The sequence below is a fragment of the Oryzias latipes genome, chromosome 3 (assembly GCF_002234675.1).
Source record: "Oryzias latipes chromosome 3, ASM223467v1".
Lineage (NCBI taxonomy): Eukaryota > Metazoa > Chordata > Actinopteri > Beloniformes > Adrianichthyidae > Oryzias > Oryzias latipes.
Genome location: NC_019861.2, coordinates 30,663,865 through 30,687,589, shown reverse-complemented (window position 1 = coordinate 30,687,589; position 23,725 = coordinate 30,663,865). Strand labels below are relative to the sequence as shown.

The 23,725-nt window shown below is 43.6% G+C and overlaps 1 protein-coding gene across 3 annotated transcripts; it reads left to right on the top strand.

Annotated features, from left to right (window-relative positions):
• The first annotated feature begins 399 nt into the window (after positions 1–399).
• kctd15 (potassium channel tetramerization domain containing 15) lies at positions 400–23,020 on the top strand. Of its 3 annotated transcripts, none has more exons than XM_004067448.4 (5): positions 400–1,265; positions 3,495–3,670; positions 8,862–9,006; positions 13,235–13,540; positions 21,147–23,020. In XM_004067448.4, exons 1-5 carry the CDS (start codon positions 1,257–1,259, stop codon positions 21,303–21,305), a joined length of 795 nt encoding a protein of 264 aa, XP_004067496.1. In that variant the 5' UTR covers positions 400–1,256; the 3' UTR covers positions 21,306–23,020. The 3 variants fall into 3 exon arrangements, with proteins under 3 accessions (XP_004067496.1, XP_011492049.1, XP_020556107.1); XM_011493747.3 differs by lacking the exon at positions 400–1,265 and adding an exon at positions 1,284–1,595; XM_020700448.2 differs by lacking the exon at positions 400–1,265 and having other exon boundaries at positions 1,658–3,670.
• Positions 23,021–23,725: the final 705 nt, after the last annotated feature.

Below are 23,725 nucleotides of genomic sequence, written 5' to 3'. Positions count from 1 at the left end.
TCCTACACTGGTTGGCGCCAAATGCCAAGAAACGAGCGTCAGGCCTCTCTCACGAAGCCGGTACAGGATAATTACCGGGCTCAATGTTGCATCAATTATTCACAGTTATTTACCCGCAAATAAACAAACACTCAAATAAATAAATAATGTCTCCTCGGTGTGAGCACCTGCTTCTCCCCTCTGCAAAAGTGGCGCAACACTTGTGCGCCGCGCCGCTTGCATTGTGTCGCCCTGCTGCTAGAAAATAACAATAATCATGCCACAATCTTCCTCTCCAAAAGTCCGGAGGCTGCCTGCTTTCACCGGGGAGTGAGGAGGAGGAGGGAGAGGAGGAGGAGGAGGTGGATTGGGGGGGGGGGGGGGTGCTCTGTACAGATATCTCCATCTAAGCCCTGCGCTATAATTGAAATGGCGCATTTGGCTGCAGGCAGGTTGTGAGGGCGCTTTCTGCAGCAGCATGCATGCATGTCCATAGACGTCATTTGATTTTTAATGGCCTGCAGGAAATTTGGCGGTGCAACTCCAGACATTAAGGCAAAGGATAGAGGGAGAGGAGAAGAGAGCGAGGGCACGACGGAGAAAAAGCCCCACGTTTAAGATACTCATGGATTTTTCCTTTTTTTTTTAAACATATATTTTTTCTTTGACTACGACTTTATCAACAAGTTATTGCGCCTTTTGTGATCCGCCGCCTGAGTGAAGGATATGGCTGCCTAAACTTCAAATTCAGGCTGAAGATGCATTCCTTCTAACCGGACTGCTTTGGAATTATGAGAAGAAATGTCAATCATTAAAATCTACATCTAAATCTGGCAACTAATAGATGCCTATCAGGCTCCCGCCCCCCTCAGAATCCTAACTTTGAACCTTCAGAATGAGCGGTCTACTTTTGCCCTAAAAAGCCAAAAAAAACTTATTGTATCTGTGTAGCCATAATTTCTGGAATAGGGGAGTATCACGTTCTCTTCCTTGAGAAAATTGCCAGGGCGAGAGAGTGGAGTTGAGCTAATTGTAGCCTAATCCCTGGCCCAGAGGCGCCTGGGCAGCCCGGAGCAAGAATTTTCTTTTTTAGCTCCGCTCTGTTATTTAGAGAAGGATTATTGGCTTTCTTCCTCTCATAACAAACCACAGGGGCAGTTTCATTTAGGCAAAAAAGACAGACAAGAGGCAGAAAAACGAAGCAGGACTCCGGCAAGAGCGCACATTTTACGCGTATCCAAATAAGAGCAGAGAAGGGGAAGGAGATCATCTCATCTATGTTCAAGGTAAGGACGCTTCCTGTGCGCTTTGGTACAAAGACGCTTGGTGAGGACAGGTCGAGCCAGCCTTGCGATAGAGCCTTTAAAGCTACAGAGACTCTTTGAAAGCAGTCGATCCCGGCCACATCCCAGTGTCTTATAGAAAGCTACTTTCTGCGGGATTCGGACGGAATATTTTTTCGTGCAGCAGAGGCTATAGGCTCGTGTTGGAGCTGGATGGCGGCGTAGTTTTGACAGAAACTCGTTTGGAGAAAAAATTGAGGGTTAAACGCGGACAGCAGCTGCGACTGACCGCCGGCACGGATTTCATCTGGACTCCCTACAATGTTTGAAACGGTAGGGTGGCTGCTTATTATCACAGAAATCACTGGTTTTTACGCAGAGCGCAGGCTGCTCCGCAGGGATTTTAGGAGAACAGTTGAAGAGGACTGTCCGGGCTTTCGCTGGACCTTACGGGGGTCTCCTTATCCTCTGCTGAACGATTTTCACACGTTTAGCTTTAAGTTACACATGTGGGACTGTTTTTTTTTCCCTTACAGCGGGAATAAGACGCCATATTGAGCTTTTTTTTAGATTAGACAAGAGACAGAGCGGGCTGGTGCCGTTCGACGAGCGGAACGGACCTTTTATGTTTGTTTTGTCATAATGATTAGTACTGCCTTTTCACGGGGGGAACTGTGTGGATTTCATTGATCAGGAGTGAAGGGGGCAGACAGGGTCAGAGGCTGTGGAGATAAAGTTGATGCCTTTATATCAGATTTTGTGGCGGAATGTGTTTTATTGTGTGATTCATTGCCCGTGTTCCTGGTGCGTCTGTGAGGGAGGGGGCTCATGGAGAAATGGCAGAAATAGTGATGCAGTTTTTTAAGGACAGTGATGCATTCAAATACACGAATGTGCTTTGTGTGTGTGTTTTTTGATGAACTGGTTGTGTGGGCTAGAGGGGGCAGAAAGGCGCACCGACGGTGGGACGGACCCGGGTGTGTTTGTGACCAAAACTTTATTTGAGCTCCTCTAAGTTTTTTTCATTTCCCTTTTTTATTACAGTTTTCATGGGATTTGAAATGTAATCCCTCCTGCCTGTAATCACTTTAAAAGAACACGATACCACTCTGAGGAAGTAGAGGGGAAAAGCCCCACTTTGAGCCCTGTGGCTCCTCTCTCAGCGCCGCGGGCGTCATCTGTACTTTCACAAATGCCATCACTTAAGTAAATAAGCCCACATTTTCTAAAACAGCCTTACTTGTGAAAATGTTTGCTTTTTGCTTAGTTTTGACCAAAAAATGTTTCTAAGGTGGATCTGTGTCTGTTATCATGGTTTTAAATTAAGTGGAGTTTAATTTGGAAATCTGAGGCCAAATTCAGGTAGTAGTGGACGTATAATCTCTGTTGGCTAAAATTACGCACCTGCAGGATGGACGTATGAGCTCAAATAGTTATAAAAATTGTTTTGCAAAAACACAACCAGTTAGACGAAACAAGCTCATCGCGGATTTCTGAGTGTTCCCGGTGACCCCAGAGCAGCAGCACGTTGGGTTATTGGAGTATGGGAGAGGAGGTTCACGGAGAAGAGCACTTATTGTTTTGGCCTGTGGCAACGCGCTCGTTTTTGTCTCTGAGCTCCGGTGCGTTTTTACCCACGTTTGGAGTGCACGCGCTAAGGACGATTGCACAAACTCCAAATGTGCGCACGTTTGGAGCCCATGCAATCGTTCTCAGCGTAGTCACACGACGGGAGAACACCTAATCCTTGAGTGTCTGAGTGTGTTTGGGGGTATTTGTGTGCGTTGCGGAGGAAAGTTGCGCCCTCTCTTCCCGCTCACAGATTGGAGCTTGGCGTGTCTGGGCGCATCACGTCTAACACATAAGGCGACCTTTAATTAGAATATTGCAGTAGCAGTTTATTTTATCTCCCTGGAGGCTGACACCTAGCATCGCCCACCCCCGCCCTCACCTCCTCTCCCTTCCCATCTCCCTCTCTCTCACCCATGTTCTCTAATAAGCATCCTCCTATCCTCGCCTGCGGTCCTGCATGAAAAGATGCAAACATACTTAATTAGAGCGGTGACAATAATTTCCAGGCTAAATATGCGACCAGACAGACATGGAAGTGATCTGATGCCATTCAGAGAGGATACCATCTACTTCCCTGTCTAGAATCACAGTTCAGACTTTTTTTTCCCCTCCTCATCCTTGACTTGCATTCCCATGGCTTTCCTCTACACCTGCTTTCAGGAGGGAAGAAGCATGTCACGACTGTCTCTGACCCGGTCCCCGGTCTCTCCTCTGGCCGCCCAGGGGATCCCTCTGCCGGCTCAGCTGACCAAAGCGAACGCCCCCGTGCACATCGACGTCGGGGGACACATGTACACCAGCAGCCTGGCGACCCTCACCAAGTACCCGGACTCCAGGTAGGACGACTTTCTTTCACACTCTATTGTATTTATTATTATTATAAATATGTTTAAATGAAGCATTAAAAATGAAGGCAATCCCACAGTTATCCTATATCCCAAATCCCTTCTTGCAGACCACAATGTTCTCTTAATCTCCACTTTCCAAGATCTAAAGTTATGATAGTTTTTGATTTATTAGTGACTAAAGTTTGTTGATAAACAGCTTGCAGGCTTTTATGCATCCTTCCAGAGGTGTAAATTAAGATTTCAACTGCTGCACATGTTTCTCTGCTGAAGGCTCTGAAAGTCTTTGTGGGAATTTACAGTATATGGAATTTTTATTCTTTTTTTTTTTTTTTTGCAATGAACTCCAATCCTTTCGCAAGTTTTTCAACTTTTTTTGTTGTCAGTGGATCTGAGTGCTGTGAGGAATCCTTGGAGAAAAAAACAATGATGTAAAGATTTGAAATCATTTCATCACATCTGCTGTAGGACAGCTTCAAATGTGATTGAAGTCCAGTTCATTGGCGGGTTACATATTGACTTTCTTTTCAGCTCCAGCTTTAAGCACTTTTTTCTCTTGAACATCTTCTTTATTTTGGGGACATATTCCTTATTTTGTATTTAAATTAGTTTAAAACTGACCTCCTGTCCTGTTAGAATTATAAAGACTTTTGATTCTTTACAATGTGACAGAAAAGTCCCCATCATTCTGATCGACCTCCAGTTGTGAGATTTTATGATCCTGATTGATAAAAATCCCAAATCATACCTTTTTCAAAGAAATCCTTTTTTTGTCCACATATATTCTCAAAAGAAGAAGAAATCTCAAACTTCTGTCCCGGCTGAATTGCATTATCTCCCTGAAGCGTTCATGTCTAATGTATCATTCATGATATTACAGTGAATCCCATGTGGGCCAAAGTAAACGAACATAAGAAAATCAGCCAAACTGGCTACAGGAAACAGTCCATGTATTCCACTAGTAATAAAATCTTGATCGTCCACTGACGGGAAATCCCTGACAGCTCTGGCTTTGATACCAACACACCATGAGAAAAGTGAGTTTAACTCATAGGAAGGATTTAAGTTGATTTGGATCAGACGTTCTGGCCACCAAAGGTTATCTTAGGTCACCTCTGATTTTTTTTTTTGCTTGTTTGTTTGATTAAGTGCCATTTCCATCACTATGTATGCTTTTTCTGCAATCTTTCTTTCTCTTTCCATGGCTTTATTTTTAACAAAGAAGTTATTGAAAGAGCGGGCTCACAGGGCGCCGCGCACATGCCGCATAGAGCAACGTCAGAGCATCCAAACAGTGTTTTCACAGAAAAAGGCCGGATATCGGTGTCGGTTGGAGCGCTCTTTCCCTCTTCTCTCTTTTTCACACATGCTCCTTTGCTCTTTCTTTCTCTCTTCTTGTCTCCCTCTTTCTGTCTCTTGCTGTTTCTTTCCCACTCTTGATCACACACACAAACACACACCAACGCACACACACTGCTTCTCCCACACTCCCAGCCGCCTCAGCGTACACTCGCCCTCCGGGCTCCACTTTCCACTGAAGCCAGTGGAAGGAGGGGCCCTTTTGTGTGAATTAGGATAATGGCTGACAGCAGAAAGCAAAACAATTACACTGGCATAACCATGTGTGCCGCGTTCAGACACATCCGGTCGAGCAGGGCACGCAGGAAAAAAGCAGAAGAAGAAGTGACAACCAAAAGGAGAAGTTAAAGAGTTTGAAGCCGCTGATTACTTTTAATAGATCGGTCCTTAAATAATGCAGGATGCCAAGAGAAAGTTAGTCTAGTAACTAATGTGTGCTCATTCATCTTCTTCTGTGTGGGCCATATTAAGGGACAGGGGTCATAAAACATTGATGTGCACTCTGTGTAGCTCTCAAAGAGGACAGTCTCGGCACTCGACGAGAAGCTGAGGAAATTAGGGCAAATGTTTCTGAGACAAAGAAACTGTTTGAAAGGACCATTTTGCTCTTTTGGAGGATTCTGTTGTGAACAAGATCTAATAGATTTGCTCCAGTTCTGCAGTTCAGAAGTTTCTTCTTTTGGAAAAAGAAGTTAGTCTGGCATCAAGGGTTTGTTGTAAGAAAAAGTGGATATTTTATTTTTATTATATTGTCTGAATTTTAAGGCTTTTCTTAACCTCCTGACTGTCAGCAGTGCAAATTTGTCCTCTTTAGAGGACATTTCTGTACTTGAATATCCCCAACCACTGAAGTAACTCCTTTTGGTATCTACAGAGAACATCTGGGGCTTTTCTCAGTGATACCAAATGTGAATGGGTGGGGCTCTGGGAGTTGTAGTTTTTAATCGATTTTATTTTTTTTAATGGTGGAATTCATCCCAACTTCATGGGGTGTTTACATGAAAAGCACATAAATTCTGTCATTCTTCGTCATTGGTCATATGAAAGGGGATTCTCCTCTTTGGTTTTGTACCTACATGAACCTGATTACACTTTTTCCACAAGTTAAAAGATTTATCCGTTGTGCTATCCTATGGTGTCCAGATGACCCGATCCTTACATTGACGTGTTATCCCTACCAGGACAAAGGTGAATAAAGGTGGAGTGGATTTAATGTAATCCATAGACACCAGTGAAGATCACAAATCATTGAAGAAAAAGGGTCAGCGCACTGTCATGTGGGGTCCAGATGACCCAACTCCCAATGTTAACGTGCCTAGGATAGCACAAGGGTTATCAGAAATCCCCCTATCACCAAGCATTTCTGTGAACCCGTTTCTAGAACCATCAGCTCTCTGTGCTGCTGCTTTTCAGCAAAACCCCTTCTTTCGCTGTCAGACCAGACAGGCTCACCCAGATCCACCTCCCACTTCTCAGGAAGTTGCTTGGAGACTTCACCACACAGCCACTTCTGAACCTGCCTGTGCCGGCACATTTTGCCCACTTGCTCCCCTCGTTTGTAACCACTGGGTGGTAGATCTGAGCAGCTGCTGTCCTTCATAACCTCCTGCCACATCCCTCCTTCTCCATGGGTCTTTCTTAAAGTAATTTTTTTTTTTTGCTTTTCTTTTTCTCTCCCTGTTTGCGCATTTCTCTTAACTTCCCCTTCCTCATCCCATCTCTGTTTTTCTTGTTGCTCTCCTCCACTCGCCAATCTTTCTTTTTCCTTCAGGCTTGCTCTGTTTGTGTATCTTGTCTCTTAATTTCTCTTTGTGCTTCCCCTCCAGGAAACCCCCACCCCTCACACTTTTTTCTCTCATCCTACCTGTTCATACCCCCCCCCCCCAACACACACACACACATTCCTTCCAATATAGGGATTTAACAGAAAGGGGAAAAATGAGTAGGCCAACAGAGGAGAAGGGGAGCGAGTGAGAAAGGAGTGGAGGAAAGGGAAAGAAAAAGGAAAACAGGCAGCATTTTAATTGCTTTTTAAAAAAGTGGAGATGAAAAACAGAGGTAGCCTGAAGGGGTATGGTGAAATTCTAGCTGGAAGAATTGCAAGACCATATGAGAAAGGAACACCTCAGGCAAAACAGGGAGATGAGTATTGGTTTTTTATAAAGCTTTTTGCATCGATTTCCAGAGAGAAAGCGAGCGAGGGAGAGGAACGGAGGCAGAGGAAGAAGCGAGGGAAGGGATGGCAGGAGGGGAGAGAGGACCATCTTTGCTTCTTTACAAGTCAAAGAAAAGAGATGGCGCCAATTCGACTTGATGGGGAAAGCATGTTGGGCCGACCAATCAGGATCAGAAGATCCGAGGAATAAATGCAAGCTAGTTCACATTTGTGAGAATGGGTTTGTGGGTGAAGGCGGCTCCTCTGTTTGCTCATTGACATTCCCTCTGTAGCTCCCCTTCTGTGTGTTGTAATAGAGTTTGACAATGCCCGTGCTCAGGCAGCACTGGGTGTGTTTACTGATCAGAGTGTTTTTGCAAATAGGTTTTGTGCTTTTCCTCGTCACGCAGCTTTGTCAGCCAGCCTTGAATCTGTTGGTGTTATTTAAATGCTGCTTACTTCAAACTGACAGCAGCAACACAGCGGCGTGCCAGGAGCTGTCTCTCCAAGAGACGATGTACTGTAAATGTGCAGAGAATTTCTGAAAGCTGTTCTGTATTACAATTCATTTTCTTTGATTAATGCAGCAGTTTGGCATTTTATGCAGCACAGGAAGAGTACGGTTTCAGATCTTGAAAGCACTTCCTACATTTTCCCCTACCACAATATTTGAAATATAAGTGATTAAAGGAGGAGCTTAAACTCAAAAGAATGAGGTGATGGCGTTAGAACAGAAGGGACCTGCAGATTGGTGGCAGGAAACCAGAGGAAATGAGTAACTGTCAAAGGTTATCTGGAGGCTTGTCGCCAGCTCGGTGTGATGGAAGCTTTAAGATAATAGAAATGTCCACGCTTTGTCCTGACGAGTCCCTGCAGCTAACTTTAAATAAGCCCTTAATCTGGCCGTGCACTTGTCAGCAACAAGTGTGCATAAATTACAATAAAGTTCCTGACATGTATCCTTTGTTTGTGTATATTTAAAATAAAATTGTATGTGTTTCATACAATTTTTTATTACTTTTGTTTGAAAATTTAAAATTATATTCAAACTCTGCACATTTTGATTTGCTTTTGCATTCACCCTGCCTAAAAACAATGTGATCAAAAGTCACGTAGCAACTAACAACTGATTTGCGCTTTTTTTTCAGTTGGTGTAATGAAAAACTGATATATTTATTTATTTACATTTTTCACTGTTTTGATTGTACAAAATGTCTTGGGTTGTGTAAGAATGTTTCTCTTTGCTGGGATTCCTTTAAAAAAACAGATCTAAATGAGATCTTCCTGATAAAATGATTGATAAATGAAATTTAAAATCCCCCTTAAAACAGATACGGGTTGGCATACAGTTGTGCGCTGCTAATTCTTCCATAGTTCCTCTACTCTGACAGATGGAAAAGTAGAGCCGCGATGCTGCAGTCACCTCTGTTAGCACGAGCAGCAAGCGTGCAAATATCGTTGAAGTCTCTGTGCAGAGGGGACACTTCAAACAAGTCTGGAGCTGCACCCGAAGCCCCTCGTTTCAAAATTGGGATGCTAATTCAATTCCAGCTTAGTGTGTTAAATTGAAGAATAAATGGAGGGTTATTGTTTCATGCATTCAAAGGGAAGCTAACTGATTTTTTTATGTGTTTGTGTGTGTGGCTATCTGTGCGTTTCAATTTTCAGAATCAGTCGTCTGTTCAACGGCACCGAGCCCATCGTGTTGGACAGCTTGAAGCAGCATTACTTCATAGATCGGGACGGGGAGATATTCCGCTATATTCTCAGTTTCCTGAGGACCAGCAAGTTGCTGCTTCCAGATGACTTTAAGGTACGAATCCAGGCTGCAGCACAGTGTTTTGTGTGTAACTGTGTGAAGTTGTGTTTCGTTTTCTCAAACTAATACTGTTAAAGAGTCTGCTTTACTCCTGTGTTAGCTCATTTAAAATGATCTAAAGCCACTGCAGAGCTGCTAACTGTGCTTGAGCAATACCGCCTTCAAATCTCACTGGATTATCAACAGTGAAAACAGAAGCACGACTGAGCTGTAACTGGGTGACTGGAGCATGGCCTGGTGTTGTCTTCACCAAACCCCCCCTCAGATGTGGGGGGAAAAGGTGTGGAAATGTTGCTGTGGTTTGATACCTACAGGCAAGCTGCACTCTGCTCCTTGTTACCTAAAAAAGCTGTCCTCACATGGCAACTTGCACCACAAATGATTCTTCCTTACTGGACTGTTTTTACACACGGCAGATGTTTGTGCCGAGCGCCGGAAAAGAAATGTTGCAAATGTGCAGATCCCATTTTTGAGTTTGATACAAAAACATCAGATGTTTTTCTGGCTGTTTGCCCGATGATCATCCAGTGTTTCTAATACTCTCATTCTCTTTGATTGCTAAATGCCCCACCGGCTCGGAGCTCCCGGTGTCGGCCTGCTGTTTGCTCCTGGCAGGAACCTTCTGGTTTGCATATCACAAGCTTTTACAGACCACATCTGCATGCCGCTGCTGAAGATTAGCCTGATAGGAGAGAGAAGAGTGAGTGAGTGACTTCAACTAAAACAAGCCCCAAAAAGCAGAACAGCAGGGTGGCAGTGTACATGAATCCCCCTCTCTGTCGATTATTTGGCTTTGAAACGACTCTTTTCTCCTTTCCTGTCCAGGTTTTTCTTTGGTTTTCTAGATCTATTTTTCTTCTGCGACTCAGCTTGCATGACCTTTCTCTGGTCTCTTGTTTATCATGCTGAACAAGGTAACAAGGCGAGGCTAAGCTACTCAAAAGCCCGGGGCAAACTCTCTGGGCCCCACGGACGGTCGGAGCAAGAACCAAACCTCAAACAACAAAACATGACATGAAAATCCTGCATATTTTGGCAAATGATTGTATGACTCAGAAGCGATTAGTTTCCCTTCTGCGTTTTATTTGTCTCTTTCTCGTTCTGCGAAATCTTGACGGTCCAATCAGGCGCCACGGATGAGGAGACTGCATTGGACTTCCTTCGCTTCAGCTCATTATGACCCACTCATGTGAGCCTGTGTTGATCTGCATACCTTTCAATTTGGCTGAAGTAGAAAAAAATGCAAATAGTGAAAGGCGGAATTGAGCATGTCCTTATCTGAACACAATCAGGCTTGCCGTCGCCCGGGGGCTGGGTCTGTTCTGCTGCTGGCAGCCGCAGTGCTGTGTGTTTTGCTAAATCAATGTGAAAGTCTGAGCAGAATAGAAAAAGAAATATTTCAGCCTGTATCAGTGGAAGCAAATGAGCAGGGGTTGCGAGCAATGCTCAGTCAAGTTAAGGCCATTAAAAATTATTTCAATTTTAGTTTTTGGTTTGGTTTGTTCAAGCTTTCACATTAAGCTCAGATGGATTTCTTTTGTTTTAAGAGCTAAAGGATCTTTACTTTGTGTTTTTGCTTTCACTTTAGCAAATATGTGACCAAAGGGACATTTTCCATCGTTTTCTCTTCCTTCACATCTCTCTGTTCTCCCCTTGCTGCCCTGAAATCCGGCCTCACCGATGGCTGTTCGAGTTGGATCATTATTTTGAGGCTCAAACATGTTTTTTGGACACAGAATTAGGGGGTGAATGCTCTCACAGAGCTTTTAGCTTTGGCAATCGGGACGAAGCTCTTGGCCCCTGTCTGCTTCTCATCCTCACCTCGGCGCTTTGGAGTATTCTGTTGTTTTCTGCTGCTCTGGATGACTAAAGTGCCTTGCAGACAGACCCCTGTTAAAAACATATCCATCCATGGCTTCAGACCTGTGAAGGATGAGGGGCAACACTTTGATACAAAAAGTTGCCTGAAGGGAGGCGTCTCACAACGGGTTTTGTCAGCTGCAGCAAGAAGGCCAGGAGAAAAAGAGACACAGAGAAAAGGAAGGGAAACATGAGGCGGAAGAGTACCTCTGCTCCTTTATTCTGCAAATTGAAATCATAATTATTAGACCTTTAACTTAAAATATGTTGCGTCAAGTCTGCGTCCAGATGGAGCTGTGTTTGGGTGACAATTGCACGCCTCAGATGACTGTTTAGAGGAGAGAGGCTTTTCAAGGCGAAAGAGTCTGACAGAAGCAGTGAGGTTAATGAATGTGCTGTTTGCAGCCACGCTCGTGTCTGTGCCCAGCAGTGGTCCGGAAAGCGGAAGGGGAAAAAGCTCTTTTTAGATCAGGGCTCCCCAGCAGCCCCAGCACCAAACATCCACTGTCGCCACTGATGCAGCCTGCATGAAACATATGCTGCTCTGGAAGCAAAAACACACTGACTCACTTTGGAGGAGGATGTGCTCCAGCCCTCACCCATAAGACCTCTGCTTCAGCCTTTACTTTTTCTTCTCTGAAACTTCTCATTGTGTCACCAAAGATTTATTTCTGAATGTCAGCGTCAACATTTTGTCGGGAATTAAGCTGTCATCCTTCTTTCATTGTGATACACTAACCGGAACATAGACATATTAATTACTAATTGTTTAGCAAAAAGCTTTGCGGTATTTAGGTGTAACCTAATTAGATCTTGTTCTAATAGGAGCTTAACAGCGGGCCACGAGCCTTATTAACATAAAACTCCCTCTGTACGAGGAATACATTAAAAAACGTCTTCAGCTGGTGATTGTCCTCATGCTCTCTCACACAAATCTTTGCCTCACCTCCCCTCCGCCTCCAACCGCGAACCTCTGTCTCTGTATTTCTGTGGTAGCGGTGAAAGATGGTGCCATCTGGTCTTGTGGGAAATTAGAGGCAAAAGCGCAGGGGCGAATGGCCCCCAGCGAGCCCCTTCCAGGAGCGAGAGGCAGGCAATCTGCTGCCGATTGTCTGCACACAGGAATGCAGCATCCCACGTCGCTGGAGCCCCTCTGACGGCCTTTCTGGAGTCAGTGCATGCGGGAGGCCAGAGTTACAGTGCCGCAAAGGAAGGCCTGGCTGTGCTTTTATTATGAAGGGTTGCCCTGCTGATCTCACTTTGCTGCTCCTGTTGGGAGAGGAGGATGAGAACATTTGTTTGCAAGTTCAGCTTAAAGACAATGAACTTCATGTTAAGGTGTTTTTAACATATTCTTGTGGCATTTTTCTCATGATGGAAGACATTTATAAAAAGAATTAACCTTAAAATAGAATTTATGATCATTTTTTTCTCAAATCGTGTAGACAAAAAAAAAATGCCATCGAAAAACGGATAGATATGACGTAGGAGCAACCTTTTTGACGCATCCACTTGAAAACGAATGGATCCGTGTACGTCTTTGTTTTTTCCTCAACTGAGCTGGCATCTGACTTCATATATTATTTGATACTGCTCGCCATTTTTGTTGCACGGGTAATGTTAGGTTGAGGATGTGAGAGGCTGAAAGCTAGCGGGAGAACACGTAAACAGGTGGAAGATGGGAAAGGGGCAGGCGTACTCCTCACTAACAGTCCCGCCCAGAACTAAGAGGCCAATTTCTGATGAAATTTTGCCGTTCTGCAGAAACTATGTCCTAAAAAACGACACAAGCTTTTTTGATTTTGGCTAAAAACAGCATAATCATAATGAAAAGACCGCTAGGAATGCTTTTACAATAGAATAGAAGATTATTGGGGTTGAGCTTTAATAGGTTTACAGTTTTAGAGTTGTTTTGTGTTACTTTTGTCTGATTTTCAACCAGAAGCTTTTGCTGGAGCAGGTAACTAAAACATTAAACTGTTGCCATTCTGAAAATTTAGAAGACTGGACACTTTGGAAAAAGGTAGACTGACAAGTTTAAAATAGACAGCTCACTGGCACATCTCTGTGCATTAGGTTTTTGATCTTTCATGCATAACTGTGACTTATATCTGGTGTTGCTGCATGTCAAGTCTGGAGAGTCTGCTCAAGGATATTTTCTGTATTTTTGCTTTAGGGTGACTTACAGGAATAATAACTTTTTATTGACTTCTCAATATTACACAGAACTTTATATGTGCTGGATTTTCTCTGTGACCTTGGCAAGGAGATGCGATGTAAAAGACACTGTGTGTTAGTCACACATATAGCCAGGAGGACTGTAACTCACCGCTCTCGTCTCCATGCTCATTTGCCTGTACAGGACTTCCACCTGCTGTACGAGGAGGCGCGCTACTACCAGCTGATGCCTATGATCAAGGAGCTGGAGCGCTGGAAGCAGGAGCGGGAGCAGCGACGGATGGCACAGCCCTGCGACTGCCTGGTGGTGCGAGTCACGCCCGACCTCGGCGAGAGGATCGCCCTGAGCGGCGAGAAGGTCCTGATAGAGGAGATCTTCCCTGAGACAGGAGATGTTATGTGTAACTCCGTCAATGCTGGATGGAACCAGGACCCAACGCACGTCATCCGCTTCCCGCTCAATGGCTACTGCAGGCTCAACTCTGTTCAGGTAACAAAGCAGAATGAAATTCTCTCTGCTCACCAGATTTTTTTTTATCCCCTCTTGACATTTATGAAAAACAATTACTGTGAGTCCTCATGGAACCAGGACCCGTGTGGAGGTTATGATAATCAACGTTGTCATGGTTGATAAGTGCTGCACTCAGAAGCTCAGTTTTTGTTTCTAATGCTCCATTAGACTTTTCAATGTCAGACTGTAGGCAGGGGAGGGGATGGGGATGGGAGGGGGTTCTCTGACCTCCTCAGAAAGTAAGGTTTCATTCAGGAGGGAGTCTGTGTCCTCAGTACAGGACTGGAATTCTGAAAAAAAGCTGGTTCTGTTTAAATTCCCACTACGATCATCCTACGATCAATTTTTAAAAGCATTACCAGTGGTCTTTTAATTATTTTTTATCCAAATTTTTTTTTTAAATCGGTGTTGTCTTTTAGGACATAGTTTCAGCAGAGCGGCAGTTATTCATTAGGACAAACCCCGCTCCCTCCGCCCGGTACCCATAACTAATCTGTTTTTAAGATCTCCTGCTAGTTTCCAGCCCCTCACACCCCCAACCTAACGTTACAAAACAAAAAAAATGGAAAGCGATATTGGAGCTATGCAGTCGTACAATTTTGAGACAGAAGGCGTAGATGGATCAGTCATCAACAAGTGGATGTGTCGGAGAGGAGCGGAGCAGGGAGCGAATTTCCTACGTCACAAATATGCTCTTTTTCCAACCGCATTTTTTGGTCTGCTCCTTATTCCAAACGATTTGAATAAAGAAATATTCAGAAATGCAATTTTGAACTTATTTTTCTCAACAAATGTCCTTTATTGTTAGAAAAAAATGCTACACGAAAATGTTAAAAACACCGAAAACACGATTTTCATTGGAGTGGGTCTTTAAAGCAAACAGTATTATTTTATTTAGGCCAAACTGAGCTTTTTGCTCAGCTATAGCCTTCATCACTGTGCATCCTCTTTTGCATCACCATCACCCTTTAAATATTCAAATATGCAAAATGATTCACCATATCTGAGTGATAAATAGTTGAGCCTTCAACTGTTTTACTTTCAACAGGATCATCAGATGAGTGTCTGTTTCTGAACATTTGCTGGTTTGAATGGAGCCTCTCTATGCTCTCTATAGTTCACGTCAAAGAAGAAGCATCATTATTTTCTGTGCTGCTGACTTTGATGCTGCAGAACATTTGTTTTGGTTTTGGATAGACGTAAACATTTTTTTATTTTATTCCTGATCAAATTTAGAGTCGCTGTTTTTGGATTGGGATGGTTTCCTGCAAGACCCTCAAAGTTCTGCTAAGTCAGATTTTCTCAGTGGCACCTTTTTGTACTTTTGTAAATATAAAACACATTTTTTCAGCTCTTTTCCTGCTTTATAGTTTACCACAAATTTTCCTGATGGAAAACCAGGACTGTATACAGAGGCGGGAGGTTTCTTCCTTTCTCTGTTTTGCTTGTCTGCAGGTTTATTTTTTAAGTAGCTTAAATTTAAAGCATCTGTAGCTTCAGACGGCTTAAAGATGGTTAGAGACTTTCCTACTGAAAAGGTTGAACCTTGATGCAAAATCTCGGCGTGATTTTTTTTGTTATTCCACTCATATTTTTTCAAGTAAAGTATGCGCACAACAGTGTTGGAGGTCAGCCGTCTCCTTTGTGACGTCAGATCTGACCTTGGTGTTGAGATGTCAAAAAAACAACTCCAAAAATGAGTTTTACAGCTGTGTTAGCCAGCGAGGTCTGAAGGAGGGGCATTGAAAGGAAACATAACAGTCTCACACCACATTCTCCATATAACACACTCACGAGCCTAAAGCCATCAGCAAACTAACACATAGAGGAGCCTTCACCCCTCCAGCACCCACGAGACCCTCTCTCAGGCAGGCTAGTGTGCTCTGACACCTCCACCCCCTCCTCCTGTGATAGACCACCTCCAGGGAGGTGAGCAGACCGTGCGGGACAAAGCGTGTGTGGACTGCGGCCATGTTTTCCTGCGAAAAGCAGAAGAAGAGGAATGGAAAGAAGGGGGAAAATGATATGCATAATTTACACTTTACTCCTTTTTAAGACACAGCTCCTTTTTTAAAAAGACTCCAATATAACACCGCTCAGGGCAATTGAAATACACGTATTGCATTTTTTAATACCGTACTTACAATTTCTCAAACAGCCTAAACCAGTTTATACTTCTTTTATAGATTTTTAAATGACTTACAATATAATTAATTGGCCGCATCAACTAACACAACATTTTCCCGCTCTGTTTACCAGTGAGGCTTACAGGATGAGAGCTCATCTGACTAACAGGATCTGAAGGGCTGCTTTATTGTTCTGGCTTTTTATTAAGTTGCTGAAATGAAATCCTCTTTTCAGACAAACTGCTGGATCTTCATGACATCCTGCACACAGACCTCTTCCTCACTGCATATCGTGCTAGATTTTGGTTTAGGTTGGAGTTTGTGTTGTCCACGTTCTCTCCCTTTTGACACACAGATGCAAAATGTTCCATCAGAAACACAATCAAAATCGCAAACACATGCATGCGGGCGCAGTGGAGGCGTCCGCCTCATTGAATCCATGTAGATGAGGCAAAAGCAGCAGATGGTTTCCAGTAAAGCGAGATTTTTCGACACAATTTGCTTGTTTTGTCGTCTTTCGCTGTGCCGTGAAGGTCTAAGACAGGAGTGTCCAAACTTTTTGCAGACAGGGTCGGATTTGGTGAGGTGAAAATCTGGGAGGGCCAACCATTCGGTCTGTATTCTTTGAACCCTTATAATAACAATAAATGCAAATTAATTTTTTTTTTAATTGCGGTGGGATACTTTTCATGTTTTACACATAGAACAGAATCATTTTCTAATAACTGACCAAAAATACTGTGAATTTTATATTTAAAGACCAGAAACAAATAAAAAAAAAAAAGACTAAAAAAAACCTTAGTCAACATTAAATCTGGGTTCATATGAAATATTATCTATTATTTAATATTAGTCAATGTAAATTTAAATCATTTGAACAGGAAAATAACAGAAATGGATCCTATTTAGAAGGGATTTAATCACAGGAACCAATACATCTGTTCTTCTTGTTTGGCCCCCTTGAAGGTCAAGTAGCCTCAGGTTGTTTCCACAGGTTTACAACAACTTATGACGAATTTAGCCAATCAAAATCAAGAAATCGTAGTTCTTTGAAAGTGCTGGGGGTGGCTTATGATTGATATTAGAACAGCAGCTTGAGGGCCGGTAGAAATTTGAACGTGGGCCGCATTTGGTCCACAGACCAGGCTTTGGACATGTCTGGTCCAAGAGAAGGTCTGTAAGCTCCAGGGCTGATTTAAAGCCTGAACCCCCCTCCTGCTCACAAAGTCACCTTTTTTTGTGTGTGTACAAAAACTTGCTTTGTGTGTTTATCTGTTTCAACCATTCCAAATAATTATCTTTTTATGAACACATTTTTTCGTCTTATTCTTATGATCTTTTCTTTAGTTAGGTGTGCAACAACAGCATTATTTTGTGCTCTCCAGAAAGAAGCTATGCAAGAATGGGTGCTGAAAACAACCCCCCCCCCCCCCCCCCCTCAATTGCTTTTCTAGTGCATTCAAATGTGAGACAGCAGGAACAATCAACAGTTTTTTGGCAAGTGATCCTCCATAAAGTCATTTTGGGAATAATTCCAACCACCTGCACAGTGATGAAGGCTATAGCCGAGAAGCAGAAGGTAGAGAAAACATTTAGCCAGCGAGTCACAGAGGTGTACACACACTTGTCCCGGCGCTGGAGTTAGACTCGCCGCTCCATACATCACCATGATGAAGCACTCAGATCAGACCACAGCCGATCTGTCCTTCATCAATGTGACAGCCGATGCAGCCGTAGAGAAGGGCCTCTCGTCCCCCTGCTGCCAAGGCGGGGAACGCAACATGTCGCAACACTCCCTTACATGTCACGCCGGCGCTCCATCAATCCTGAGCGAGCTGAACAAGCCGAGCCCATCAGAGCAGACAAGGCCACACAAGCTCACACGCAGCTCCTCTGTGGCCTGAGCGGCGCAGTGAGATGTTAACACGGGGGAGTTCGGGGGACTGATACGCCTTCGTGGGTGAAGGGGAAAGCAGATTAGAATGTCCTACAGGGAGGATAAAACCTGGAAAATCAAAGCAGGAGATCCAGGAAAGTGCTTAACACATATTTTCTGTTGCATTCATCTGTTTATAGTTATTCTAAAATGTCTGTTTACAAGTTTAGGAGGCTGAAAAATACATTTTTCATTAAAAAAAACAATGGCATTAAATAAGCCAAATAAAGTTTTTTTTCTTCACAAAATGAAAAATGAAAAATTTAATTATTCAGCCACACTGAAGTTGCAGTTAATTACTTTTTGTTTTGGTTGAAGAACTGCTTTGAAAACAGGTTTTTTATTATTTCTCAGAAAAAAGTGATTTATGATCATTTAATCTGAGAGTTTATCTCACAGTTGATGTTATGAAGTACCAGTTTTAGGAAGACCAAAAGGAAGGAAAAAACTGTTTAACTGCATCAAGAAAAACAAAAAATTAAGATTTGATTCATAAATACTGGAGTGAGAGTTAGCTAGATCTGTGTAGTTCGGTGTGTGAGACTTCATCATAGTCAGGTTTTGCATTCCTGCACAAGTGTTCTGATCTAAACTCCTCTGTGAATAGCTGAAGACCTAAAAGTGTCCACTTGCACCGATTTTCCACAACCTCTCTGGGAAAAGGCTCCGCTTTTGTCGGAAAAAGCCTGTCAGATGGCTTGGAGGATTACAAAGAGTCGGAGCCTCCTCATTCTGCATGCAGGCAAAGATCAGGGGATGCGGTGCAGGGGCTGCAGTTAGCGCTTCTTGTCAAGTTTGTGCATTGCTGAACAAAAGCGACCCCCTGAGTTCTGCGCCCATCGCGTGCTCCGGTGTGTGTCACACATGTCGATCAGTTCTTAGACCTGTGCCAAGAAGAGCAAGAGTCTTCCAGCTCCTCCTGTGAGCTGCTGCGAGTGTGCCTGCGCTCCCTGGCAGCCATCAATATTGCATTGTTCTCCGATTTCCAGGCCTGAGACTCCTCCACTTTGATTCCTGTGCTGCCATCTTTGCTGTGACGATGGGAGGTTAGAGAAGGGAGGCTCATCCCCACAGCGAGCCCAAGCTGAGTGGCATCTCTTTAAGCTGGTTAAATGCGGTTTGATATGTTTGTTTGAAAGGCCTTCTCTAGTAAGGAGAATGCTTTATTACTGTAATGGGGATTGACGAAGTGCCTTTCAATGCTTGTCAAGCTGGAGAACACAGACAAAAAAGAAAAAGATCAAGTTTGACAAAGACCCAGAAAACTTTCTGCTGTCACAGTTTGATTCCAGTGCTCCTGTTTTCAGAGCAGGTTGAAAGACAAACCAGCTAATTAGGTATAAACCTGTTTCATGGAAATCTTGGTGCTCGACTGGAGACTTTGTCCAATCATCTGCTCAGAATCAGAGTATTTTGTTATGCATTGGTTCAAGCAGGAAAGCAAGCAGAGAAATCTTTATAAGTACAATATCAGCTGAGGTATGGAAGCCTGCAGAGATCATGCTGAACTTTGCAACCAGAAATGTTCTTGTGCATTTCTTTCTGCTATCAGCAGGGATGGATTTCAGGACATTGTCCTGTGGAAATGAAAAGATTCTGCTTGGTTACAGCTTAATTATTCCATGTATTGTTTATCCCCCCATGGAGCTAATTCACTGTGACAAAACTAAACGTGAAGACTTTTTTTTATAGCTGCTTATTGTCATTACAGTGTCCTGGAGTCACTTACAACCATCTATAATGATATCCTTAAGTCTTTTGCGTTGCAGTGCGTTAGTGAAGGAAAAAAAATAAAAAATAGTTTTTCGTCTATCTTCAATGATCAGACCTTTCTCCTCTGTGACCAAATTTGTTGCCGATCATGACAGTCCCACATGTGTTAAGAGAAGATGGGGGGAAATGCAACATGATGCAATGATCAAAGAAGGCGATGTAATGTGATTTCCATAATTGTTGGGCTTTTCTGTCGGCTGTCATGGATTCGGGGGGAGAGGGGTTGATGTTTGGGCAGGTCTCTCAATTAGCCGTCCTCACCGTCCGTTGTCTGTCGCTCCGTCTGTCTCACAAACTGCAGTTTTTTGTCATCTTTTCACGGCTGGGAGACAGGGGGGACGATTTCCCAGAAGTCCTGTGTGTACAGGAGCAGCGTGCCATGTCACGTTGTGGTTTTAGTCAGGAGGTGAGGTCTTTTGAGGTGGTCAAACGTTGGCCTCATCACCTCAGTTTAGCATCTGATGGGCTTATTGTAATTAGAGAGTCATCTCTCAGTTTGGGTCTGTGTGTCGATGTGAGCAGGGATCTGAAAAACATCTATGTTGTGTAAACCTCTCTGGCAGACAGGGTTAGCCCTTGGCGAGACCTTTCATTTCCATGCACTGCACACTCCATTAAAAGGAAGGGGGAAGGAGTAAACACGCAGCCGTCCTCTGACTGCGATTCAGACACATGCCCAATCCAGAAAAACAACATCCCACGTGGATTGCAGCAGATGATGGGGAGAAAAGTGATGTCGGGTTCACGGGTTTGAGTCTGAGCATCTCTTTGCTCAACTTTGTATGAGTCAATCCCCAGACTGGAGGGCTCACATGCATCCCCATCTCCTGTTCTGGCCCTGCAGCTCCGGCTCTTTTTCCTCCCTCAGATCAGCCATATCTTCCTCCTCATTCTCATTCCTCACGCGTCGCTCGCCTCGCGTACGGACCTCACTTCTCCTCTCACCCCAGTCTCATTACTCAAATTAGGGGCTCCAGTAATCACCATGCTGAGCTCCACTCAGCCCCTTAATGCACCCCACTCACACTCCGCTTCCCTCTTCCCTTTGAGCTCATGGCCCTCAGTTAAGCAGACAATCCAGCACCAGCTGCATGAATATTGCAGAGGTGGTGTGATGTTTGGAATGCCCTCTGGTTTTTATCCCTGTGTGATTGGAAAGAGGCGAGCGGGATTAATGGCACACGTTGCATGTTGTGACTGATGATTATCAGCATAAATGCTCATCTGTTTGTCTATTAGATCGATAACATTCATTTCTTTTTTGAGCAAATACCAGTGAAGCTGATTTTCCATCCGGTGAGCCTGCAGAGCCATGAGGTCTGGACCAGCTGACCATCCAACATAAATGTCGTCCAGAAGTCACTTTCAGTACTTGTAAACTTAAATAAAGTTGCTCCTCAAACGCTGTCAAATGAGTTTTATTTTTAAGTGTTTACAACTTTTAATTCTGTCACTTCTGATGAATAATTAGGGGGAAAAGCTCCATCTCTCAGAGGAAAACTTTTATTTAATTTAAGGAAAAAAACAAAAGCAGTTCTGTGTTTTTTAAAAAAGGTGTCAAAAAGTCTCCTGTTATCACTCCCAAGGGCCTCTGGCTATTTGTTAAACTTCTTGTAAAACAACATTTTAGATGAAAATTGTGTTTTTCTTTCAGAAAAGCAAAAAAAACCCAAAAAACTTTCACTTTAGCCTTAGATAGAGGTGGAATACCAGAAGCTCTGCCTCATTTGTTGTCTCCTGTCATCTGCAGGTTCTAGAGCGCCTTTTCCAGAAGGGATTCAGCGTGGCGGCGTCATGCGGCGGCGGCGTGGACTCGTCTCAGTTCAGCGAGTATGTGTTGTGTCGTGAGGACCGGCGCAGTCTCTCCATCAACACGCCCATCAGGATAAAACAGGAACCTCTGGACTAAAGCATTTCAGGAGAAGGACTGCTGACATCCCCACCTCTGAGCTCCACTCCCTCCATGACCCCAAATACCACCTGGACCCCCCCCCACATACACATTTACCTAAATGTTAGCAGACTAACTTAGCAGAACTCTAAGGGGAATGTAGTACCAAATGATTAAAAAAGCATCAGGAGCAGAAATTTTATGGCCAATCTGCTCAAAGAATCTGGGATTAAGAATAATAAAAAAAAAAACACCAGGAGAAATGGACGCCACAGCAGCTCACCCATTCTATTGATGTGATATATAAATCCTGATTTTTTTTTTTTCTGGGGATGCAATGGCTCCCTTTCTGAACTTCCATCCCAGCCCTTCACCTTCACCATCCATATTTCTGTGTGTGAGGCTCGATCACATCTGTCGGGTGACCAGATTGACCTCCTTCCATCCGATTGAGAACAGTTTTTCTCAAGGACGACTAAAAAAGAACAACTTTTTGGAATCCCTTAGCTCCGCTCTGTTGCCAAACTGATTGTTCATCACACTTTTTCATTGTTGTTTTCTAAAGTATGTTCTTTTTTTATCATGAAACAGTGTAAACAAAAATTATTAACAAGATTATTTTGAATGCCTCTTTTGTTTTTGTTTTTCCTTTCTCCCAAATGAAGGATGTGTGACTTTGTGTTCATTAGGCTTTGAAAGCTTGAGGCAGAGCGCTTCTTGGCATAAGCTGCAGAAACTCAGATGTCTGCAGGCGATGTGGCCAAAGCCGTCTGACTGGCAGCGAGTTTGGAGCCAGAAAAAAACAAAAAAGAAACTCCTTATTGTTCCCACGGGAATGGAAGAAAACCTGGATACTTCCACATTGTTTAGAATCAAATGTGTCGCACACTTGGTTTGAAAAAAAAAGAAAAAAAGCTCTCGAATTTCTGCCGACAACATATCTGATATCTGATTGAATTACACAAGCTGAACAGGTTGTTCCTTTGCGGAGTTCAGGACAGAGTTACAATAGCTGTCAGTGTTTTTTTTTTTTTTTACAATTTTGTCAAATGTTAAAGATGTGAAGACCTTCGGGGAGGGTGAACGTTTACTAGTATGTCTAAGATCAGGTGAAAGATGTACTTTAAATGCTTAATGAATCTTTGCACTTAGCCGTTTCCTCTGAGCTGCACTGGCCTGCCCTCAAAACACAGACAATGCTCAATAAATGCTGATTTTCATCTCTTCCAGACTCCGAAAACACAACAATCGAGAAAAAGAAAAACCCAACAAGACACAATGCGAGTTTTGTTTTTTGTTCAAATAAAAATATGTTGTGTGGTTTGCAGAAAAATGCATAATTCAAAAGTGAATGAAGGATTGCAACATTTGATCCTCCGAGCCTCCAGTTGGACAGATTTGCCGAGAGCATCGCTGAGCCTTTCGGGTTCCAGTTTGAGACGCACAAAAGGCTGGGCTTCAATATTGACACTTCCTAACCAAGATGGTTTTGAGTGCTTTTTCACACACATGTGCTGTGGCAGCGCCAAAAACTAAACTGTTTTCTCCACTCATCAGCATCTTCTCCACAAAGAGGCGAGTGAGCGGCGGTTACCCAGTCCGGCTCGTTTTCTATTGGGTCTTATTCTCAACAGTCACGGAACAAAGAAAGAAACAAGAAAGGGGCCTGTTTTCACGCTTTGTGTTTGTATGTAACTTACACATGCTGTTTCTTCCACTCCAAAGGCTTGAAAGAAAAAAGCCTATTCTGATCTTCGTGGGTGCTGGCAGCTGCTTGATTTGAACTCTTGAAGCAGTTCATTAGCTGTGGACTGCAGCTGACCGTATGTCCTCATAGCTTTTCTCTGATCACTGATTAAACAGTTCCGATGAGAAGATAAACATCGGCTTTTGAGAGTGCGGGCCTTCCCTGGAGGTCCTTCTCACAGTCCAGCCCATCTTTGTTCTGACCTGCCAGCGGCCTTCATTTTTCCATCCAGTCGCCTCAAAGGGAATGGTCAACCAGGCCTTTTTCATGTGGCATGTCGGGCTCTTCACAGCCTCCCCTCCACCTCCCCCCACTGACTCCCAGAAGCCCCCAGCTCAGCAGTGCCAGTAGAAAATGGGGCTGCACCCCCTGCTGCTGTGCCATCCCTCATGCCCCATTTTCAGAATGCCCCCTCCTCGCCGCAGCTCGATGGAAGCCAATCAAACTGATGAGTCAGAGAATGAGCAGATCGCACTGTGACTCCACTCTGCTGCTCCAAACAGACTTTTTTTTTTAAATCCCACTAAAGAGGGGTCATGTGTGCTATTTTGAAAAGATTTTAACCCTTGTGCTGTCCTATGACCCCACCCTTACATTGATGTGTTCTCCCTAACATGACAAAGGTGGATGAAGGTGGAAAGATTTCATGTAATCCACGGACACCAGTGAAGATCACAAATCATTGAAGAAA